Here is a 9,487-nt window from a genome sequence, read left to right on the forward strand (position 1 = left end):
AAAAATAATTTTTTAAAAAGGGTAGTTTTGGTGGAGCATGGGTGGAAGTCTTGCCCATGTTATTTGTGTGTGTACAAAAAAAGCACCTAAAAATGACGCGTACAATATTATATGCGCTAAGACAATCTGAAAACAATTGAAACTTTTAAACGTTTACCAGTTTTTATGAAATTCTGGACTTGAGTTAACAGAAGCTAAATGTAACGGAAGTTAATTAGTCCAATAATGATTTTCAAAGTTAACTTAAAAGTGAAATCGTTAACGAAAATGTTAACTTCGTTAATTAACGATTAATGGACTTATGCCCAGCTCTCTGTTTTTGTGTGTCTCCTGTCCTAGCTTGATTTACGTTTTCGACACCACAACCTCATTTAGGCTTAGCAGCCCTTCCTGTTTGCTTTCACTGTCCTGTTTGTATTACCTATTTTGACCCTCCACAAAATCCCAAATTTTACTTAATTTGCTTTGCGGGAGCAACTGTTTTATCGAAAGCGTATCTTGTTAAATGCTCGAAATACGAGAGGAGAAAAACAGCCAACAACTGATGGAGGGTCGTTCTTTATGTTTTGTTTTCCATTTGTGCCTTTCGTTGTTCGAAAAAATAGTTCATGTTCCATGTACTCATGCGTTGTCCTTTTTGGTTGTACATATACGTATATATATATGCACATATATATATATATATATATATATATATATATATATATACACACACACACACACATGGTGAAGGTAAAGAATATGCACACCACCCGTTTTCAGCATAACCCTAACCCCTAACCCTAAACACCAGTTGTGCATATTCTTTACCTTCGCTATATATACATATACCCATATTTATGTATATATTTGTATTTATGTATGTAGGCATATTCTCAAATCTACATGTTCAATTTTATTGACTATCTCTCAATTCTCTTATACCTTTATCATTCAACCCTAAATTGCACATCTCTCTTATCACACATCTGTCTTGTTACTCATCTGTCTAAAACATCCCACTATCACTCATGTCTCAGTTACCTCAACCTTTATCAATCATACCTCCAGTTCATGCTACCTTTATATACGACTTCTACATATGCCCTATTCACTCAGCCTACACTCCCTGATCAACATGCGCTCTCACCATTTATCCATCTTTTGCTGTCCATCATTCTTTCACCCTTATTCTCTCTAGTGCTGATGTCATGATAAGATGCATTCAATGCACTCTGTTTAGTATTGGTTTAAGAGGACCCTCTAGTACTAGAGAGTACTGGTGCCATAAGAAAATATGCCCAGTAAACACTGTAATGCGGGTGGCTCTAAGAAGAGTACCCAACCATAGATACCAAACCAAAAATGAAACTCATGCTGAGATGTAGAACCATGTGTTTGCAAAATTAGGAGTTGGAAGAAATTCCATTTGCTGCACCCAGTGTAAACTATATACACATAGGAGGTGCAGTAGAATAGCAGGTAGATTAACAGATAAAGTCGTCTTTGTATGTGGCAGATGTGCTGGAACAATAAGCACTAAGAGCACATGAGACTTAGATTCTATCAAATGCCCAGGAGGCTCTCTTGAGGTTGTAGATAGTTTCTGTTACCTAGGTGACCAAATTATCAATGGTGGAGGATGTTCTGAAAGTATTGTTTCTAGAATAAGAATTGGGTGGAGGAAGTTCAGAGAGCTATTAACTCTGTTGGCAACAAAAGGACTCTCTCTCAGAGTGAAAGGTAGACTATATAATGCTTGTGTGCGAACAGCTATACTCCATAGTCGTGAGACATGGGCACTGAATGCAGAATACATGTGTAGATTGGAGAGAAATGAAGGTAGTATGCTACCTTGGATGCACATCAGTGCACTTGTATGGCAAAGTGCAAATGTAGTGAGAGAAAAGTTGGGCACAAGAGGTATCAAATGTAGCATGCAAGAGAGAAGACTATGTTGGTTTCAACAAGTGATTCGTATGAATGAGGACAGAAGCATAAAGAAGTGCCAACCACTGAAAGTAAATGGTACCCGCAGAAGAGGGAGAGCCAGCAAGACATGGGATGAAGTGGTGAGGAGCAGTCTCAGAATGTTGGGCTTCAAAGAGGAAATGACAATGAACTGAGATATCTGATGATATGAAGTTCTTGAGAAGACTGCTCATGCCAGCGAGACCTGAGTTCTAGATGCAGTGAGTGTCCCACCCACACTTAACAATTAGATTTTTCACACACTCTACCACAATAAACTAAACTACATCTCTGCATCTCTTCTCTTCCTCACATTTCCACTTCATGCACTAGGCTTACCTCCCACTCCCCAGTCTTGTCCTCTTGACCCTGTGCCACTGTATCATTGCTCTCCGCTAGCTTCTGACCTGCACATTCCACCCACACACTGTCTCACTGTATCATTATGTATGCCTGGCGCTTTGCCACCCTCTCTCTCTATCCTGGTGTCTCCCACTCTTTCTCTCTCCTTCACCTGCACTTCCCTCAGGTTGGGTAACCATGTATTTCCTTCGTGGCAACACACCTGTTTCTGTCTACATTCCTGATCTCTCTTTCTCTCTCTCTCTCTCTCTCTCTCTTTCTCTCTCTCTCTCTCTCTGACCAGGTAACCTTTTACCTCCCCTACAGCAAGACACTTGTTTCTGTCTCTGCCTCATTATAACCTTTCATCATCTGACACAAGATCACCTCCTCCAATGCCCCCAACCCTCTCAAAAGACTTTTTTGTTTTCTTTTGTCTGGAAAGTACTTGGTGACCCTGTCAATGCAAGTGCCACTTAAAAGCACTCAGTCCACACTGTAAAGTGGTTGGCATTTGGAAGAACATCCAGCTGTAAAAACCTTGCCAAAACTGACCTCACCTGTGCTTGTGCCATGTAAAAAGCACTGAGTCCACTCTGCTGAGTGGTTGATGTTAGAAAGGGCAAAAACAGTTACAGAAGTCTGGTGCAGGTTTCTGCCTGGCCAGCTCTTGTCAAACTGTCCCACCCATGCCAGCATGGAAGGCAGACATTGAACAATGATGATAACCATACAGTTCATGTGCAGGTTAAAATTTCGCTGACCACAATGACTCACTCTATAATAATGCAAATGTTACATACATTCCCCCCCCCCCACCACACACACACACATATGTACATTCATGCATACAAACACACATACATTATTATCATCATCCTTTAATGTCCTTCTTCCCTGTTGGTATGGGTTGGATGGCTTGACAGGACCTGGCAAGTCAGAAGATTGCTTTTGGCATGATTTCTATGGCTGGATGCCCTTCCTAATTCAACCACTTTATAGAGTGTACTGAATGCTTTTTATGTGGCACCAGCAGCAGTGAAGCCATCAAGTAACTTGCAAGGCACATCCCCTCAACTAAGTGGGGACTAGTATTGAGGAATGTGGCTTTGTACTATATGATGAGATGTTAGGATAATGAAAATGCACAACATGCCTTTTAGATATATTAAATAAGAAAACAAATATTTCAACATTTAGTTCCAATTGGGTTTTTTTACTCTAAGTTATTCAAAGAAAAATAATTTTAAGTAATTTTAAAATAAACATTAGTTTGCAACACTTGTCTCTGTATAATTGTTTTTGTTTTTTTTATACTGAATATTTTTCACAGTAATAATTAAATATTTAAGCATGGTTTGTGTTTCTAAGTTTCTTTCATTTTTTCTTTTTTGATATTGTATCATTGTTGATCTGAGAATTTCTAAATGGGAAGTATTTTAAAATCTGTACATTAGCTTAGGTTAATGAAACAAATATTCTTTCAACAAGATTAATTTCCTCATAGAAACACATCAACTGTGATGTAGAATTAGTAATGGTACTTTAAAATATGTATTAGTGAGATCATGATGTAAAGATATATGCCACAATGCTATAAGGTCATGACCATTTCGTTATCTATCCTGAATATCTTAATGCAGAACTCAAGTTGTCATTTAAGGTGAAATGTTTAACATAGTTTGTTCTTGTATGCTATGATGATGGTGATAGTTATTATTATTACTGGAGATGTTCATGACTGTAACATTGAGATTAATAATGAGGATTACAGTAACAATATAAGCAATGTTGATTGTACAAAAGATAATAGTAATGATAATGTAGATCAGTGGTTCTCAATGTGGTTGGTACTAACCCCAAGAGGGTGCTGGATATGTCAAAGGAGGCTTTAGCGGGCAATGAGGTAACATAATTAGTATACTAAATTTGACCTGTAGTAGTAATCAAATTATACAGGATAAAACTAGCAATGGTTATTAAAAAAAAAAATCTCATCAGGCAGAGTGAATTCATTAACTTGCCACGTATAAAATAAATTTACAACTTTTGTCATTATTATTTTTTTTTATCATTTTACTGTTAAAAGTTTATACAATCCATTTTAGAGTAAAATTTACAAGCTACCATCCATGTTAAGTTAGTTTAGTCATGGTGCTTCACTCGTCACTTAAGTGTGTGTTAGGCACAACAACTGCTTGATGGGATGGGGGATTACAAAAAAGTTTAAAAACCGTTGATGTAGATAACAAAGATATGATATTGATATTGTAGAAGAAGAAGAAAGATAGATGAATATGACCATATACCTGAAACAACTTACATTTAAACAATGATGTGAGAAGAATGTTTATATGTCCTACAAAACAAGCTCAACCTGTATAGCTATTTACTATATTTGATATGATTTCTCCTGAGAAAAAAAAGATCAAAGTTGGTTGGACTATATATTATACATTATCTATTGCTTTTGTATTCATTGTGTATGCATTATTTTGCTCTTGTATTTTACTGTATTCATGTTGCATAGTTTAACTTATCTTTTCACAGACTGGTGTTAGAGAAGTGGTGGCTATTAAATGTGTATTGAAAAGTACACTAAACAAAAGATCAACAGAAAATTTACTCACTGAAATTGAATTATTGAAAAAATTAAAACATGAACACATTGTAGAGTTGAAAGACTTCTTGGTAAATATATATTTCAGCTAATCATATCTTTAGTGTTTTATGGCAAAACATATAGGAAAACAAATAATTTCATATTTGATAAAATATTGTCTTTACTTTGTACAGTCCCTCATATTATTCCCCTGCCCACAGTTCTTTTTTTTAAAAGGCAAATCTCTCCAAAAGTGTTTTTAATGTTTAGTTTTACAACTGGATAAAGGCACACGTCAAACTAACCACATTTTGCTACACTGAATTTAATAGAGACAGTGGTTTATTATTTTTTTTAATCAAGACTTGATTGAAAATTTGTGTACTGCAAGATTAAATGCATTTTTAGTTTTACTGGCTTCAGTCATTAAACTGTGACAATGCTAGGGCAACATCTTCAAAGTTTAGCCAACCATATCTGTGTCTGTTTGTTAAACTGCTAAAGTTACAGGTCTTGAAAGGAAACAACATAAACACAAAGGCAAGGGACAAACATACAGTTATGTACACCTGTGTGTATGTGCATGGGCATGCGCATACACACACACACACACACACACACACACATATATATATATATATATATATATATATATATATATATGGCATTTGGAGGGGCATCCAGCTGTAAAAACCCTGCCAAAGCAGTCACAGAAGTCTGATGCAGGCATCTACGTGGCCTGCTCCTGTCAAACTGTTCCACTCATGCCAGCATGGAAGGCGGACATTAAACGTTAATCTTGTCTGATGCAGCAACAATTTTGCCAGCTTGCTGCATTATATATAGCTATATATTGATATGTATTTTACACACACACACATACACACACACACAATACATTATACATGTGTGGCTGCATGGTAAGAAGCTTGCTTCCCAACACATGGTTCCAGACTCAGTCCTACTGTGTGATACTATAGGTAGTGTCTTCTACTATAGCCTTGGGCCAACCAAAGCGTTGTGACTGGATTTAGTAGACAGAAACTGAAAGAAGTCTGTCATATATATATGTGTGTGTGTGTGTGTGTATCTATGTGTTTGTGTTTGTCCCAACACTGCTTGACAACTGGTGTTGGTGTATTTACATCCTTGCAACTTAGCAGTTCGACAAAAGGAACCAATAGAATAGGTTTAAAAAAACAATGTCTTGGGATCAATCTGTTTGACTAAAATCCTTCAAGGCAGTGCTCCTGCATGGCCACAGTCTAATGATTGAAACAAGTAAAAGTATGAAAGAATATATCATCATCATTTAACATCTGCCTTCCATGTTAGCATGGGTGGGACATGTATATATATAACACTGCAAAAATTATCACAGAATTATTATTCAGTTTCACGTTCACATTTGTTGTGATAAATACTGAATTAAAATTGGGATTGTACATGTAATATAATATTACGTGATATAATTCAAATTAACAAATAAGCATTTAAATTTGATTGGGTGGCTGGTTTTAAAACATAATGGTGTAATTCTCATTACAAGTTGGGTGGTAGGGGGATGTGAAAATTATAAATATAAAAACATATAAAAACAAGAGCACTCAGAAAGTGCAAACCTCTGCTAAGGCAACACCAACATCCTCTCAACCATTACTCAGAGATGATTTTTAAAATGAGAATATCTGAAATAAATTCAACTGCTCTCAGAAACAAGAATACTAAAAATGAACCTGACTGCTCTCAAAAATTAAGTAAAAAAACAGGAAAAATAATCCAGAATCCTTGTCCGGTACTGGATCGATCCCAAAATCTAACCAGTTTGTGCCAATCATGAGGCCAAACATCCCTGAAAGTTTCATATGAATCCATCAAGTGGTTCTTGAGATATCTTGTCCATGGACAAACAAACATGACTGAAAACAACACCTCCACCTTCAGTGAGGTGGAGGTAATAAAAATTATTATAAGATCACAGAAAAACCTTGTGTGGAATAGGTGGGAATGTCCAAAAATAAATGATTAATAATCAATAATGAGAGCGAAAGAATGAAATTGTGTGCTGGATAAATAAATGGAAAGTTACATTAACAAATTCGCAGCATACAAATAAATATATGCCTACGTAAAAACATATTTGAGCATATATACTTACATATATATATAGATACATACAGGAGTTGGACAAAATAATGGAAACACCTTAAAATTTCAAAGAAATTTATTTTAATATGGGGTAGGACCACTTTTGGCAGTAAATACAGCTTGAATTCTACAAGGTACGAACTCGTACGAAGTTTGAATTGTTTCCAAAGGAAATTTTGTCCATTCTTCAACTAAAACAGATTCCAGTTCTTGTAGTGATGATGGTGGGGGATATTGATTCTTTACTTGTTTTTCGAAAATGCACCATAAATGTTCAATGATATTGAGATCTGGGGACTGTGGTGGCCAGATAAGATGTTCAACTTCACTAGAATGTTACTTGTGCATTTCAGTAACAACTTTAGCTGTGTGAATTGGTGCATTATCATCCTGAAACAGTTCCGCAACCATAGGATGAAATTGATCAGATAAAATGCTTAAATAGTCTTGACTATTAACTCTGCTATTAAGGGAAACCATTGGGCTGGCAGATCAATGCCTTTATGTGTGTTCGTGTGTTACTTAGAGACTCGAAAACTACTGCACTGATCCTAATGAAATTTGGAGCACAAAATCCAAGCCTAGGGAGAAGGGTAATGCTGTATGTTTCATACAGTTTCAATGGACCAAAATTACTGAATGGATTCTTATGATATTTGGAACTTAGATTCAATGCATAAGGGCTGGTATAATGCAGTATGTTTGGTTTGAATTTGAGGTGGCTTAAAGGGGGCAGAACCCCCCATGAAAATTCATAAATTTCTGATGTCGATGAAATTTCAATCATAGGTAATTGACACACATCAAGAAGTATTCCTAAAGTTTCTACTTCTTGTGAGGATTCTAAGACCCCTTAATGGGGGCTTTAACACCCAAATTTTCGTCATTTTTTATGATCAAAAGTACTGAATGGATCTTTATGAAATTTGGAAATTGTATTCTATGCATGACGACAGATGTAATGCAGTAATGCTTGAAAGGGAGGGGGCATAAATGAGGCCATAACCCCCATGAAAATTCATATATTTTTGCTGTTGATGAAATTTTAACCATATTTGGTTGTGATAACCAATGAGGGAATGAACATATCCATCTCAAGTGTGTATATTTTGTCTTGCTTTTTCCATCTGTTATTCATCATTCTCCTGTGCTATATTTCTATTATTATTTTTTTTAATTACACACACACATGTATATATATATGGTGTTTGTAAATCAAAATCTTGTGATTGTGCTACCATTACAATCTTCCTCATCATCATTACTTTCTTGTTTCAGTGGGATGATAAATTCATTTATCTCATCATGGAGTATTGCATTGGTGGAGACTTATCACACTTCTTGAGAAAGAAGAGAGCTTTGCCAGAACTTGCTGTACGTCGGTTCCTGCAACAAATAGGTAATTCATTCATTTTTATTTTCTACCTCCTTATTTTATATTTTTGGTTGATGAACAGAGAGAAAGAGAGGGCGAGGTAGGGACAGTGAGAGAAACAGAGAGAGACAGAAAGAGATAAAGAGATGGAGAAAGAGAAAAGGAAAGGAGAGGAGATGGTGGTGAAGATCTACGAGGGTGTACCTTCAAGGAATATGGAGGTGAATGTAAGTGGAGTGATACACAGGATTGGACAAGGTGAGTGAGCAGAAAGTTCACGAGAGAGGAAGAGGATAGTAAAAGATAGAAAGGAGGGGAAGGGGAATGTGTACGCATGCACACACACACACACACACACACAGTTATAGGGTGGTACAATAAAAAAAGATCCTGGTACAGGAAGTAGTAAGCATCAAACATATGCACAGCCTGCATAAATAATAAAAAGCAGATAATATGCAATAAACAAAGTTTAATAACTGGGGTGTGTTATGCACTTTGTTCCATATTGAAATTGATGGAAATTTCAATAAGTTGACAGCCATCATGCAACTCATGGTTTAGAGGCTGAGTGGACAAAACAGAGCAAGGGAGGTAATGTGTCTGAGAAGCAAGGCAATAAAGCAAGAACTTTAGTGCTGAAGTGATAGTAAAAGATATATAGAATAAAACAAAAATTAAGAACTATATGATTAGGCATGACAGCTAAGATAGGTAATTTAAAGTAACACTCAGTAGAGACTACCACACATAAAACATAGATAGATAGATAGATAGATAGACAGATAGATGGATAGAGAGAGAGAGAGAGAGATTTGTATATCTATATATTTATGTATGTTTATATATATATATATATATATATATGTGTGTGTGTGTGTTTATATGTATGTATATATATTTGTATTATCATCATCATCATCATCATCGTTTAACGTCCGCTTTCCATGCTAGCATGGGTTGGACGATTTGACTGAGGACTGGTGAAACCGGATGGCAACACCAGGCTCCAATCTAATTTGGCAGAGTTTCTACAGCTGGATGCCCTTCCTAACGCCAACCACTCAGAG

General features: G+C 36.1%; 1 protein-coding gene across 10 annotated transcripts in view; it reads left to right on the forward strand.

Annotated features, from left to right (window-relative positions):
• LOC106869961 (serine/threonine-protein kinase ULK3) overlaps positions 1-9,487 on the forward strand; it is a 195,009-nt gene that overhangs the window by 19,450 nt on the left and 166,072 nt on the right. For 9 of the 10 annotated variants that reach the window (XR_001409483.2, XR_008265613.1, XM_014916122.2 and 6 more), the window contains 2 exons: positions 4,843-4,983; positions 8,321-8,441. Coding sequence is in view for 8 of the 10 variants with exons in the window: in XM_014916122.2 (XP_014771608.1) it covers positions 4,843-4,983; positions 8,321-8,441 (262 nt within the window). In the remaining 2 variants the exon portion in view is untranslated. Of the gene's footprint in view, positions 1-4,405; positions 4,726-4,842; positions 4,984-8,320; positions 8,442-9,487 lie in introns of those variants that run through there. The other variant, XM_052973224.1, reaches the window with a different exon arrangement.

This window comes from Octopus bimaculoides, chromosome 15 (genome assembly GCF_001194135.2).
Source record: "Octopus bimaculoides isolate UCB-OBI-ISO-001 chromosome 15, ASM119413v2, whole genome shotgun sequence".
In the NCBI taxonomy this organism is placed as follows: Eukaryota; Metazoa; Mollusca; class Cephalopoda; order Octopoda; family Octopodidae; genus Octopus; species Octopus bimaculoides.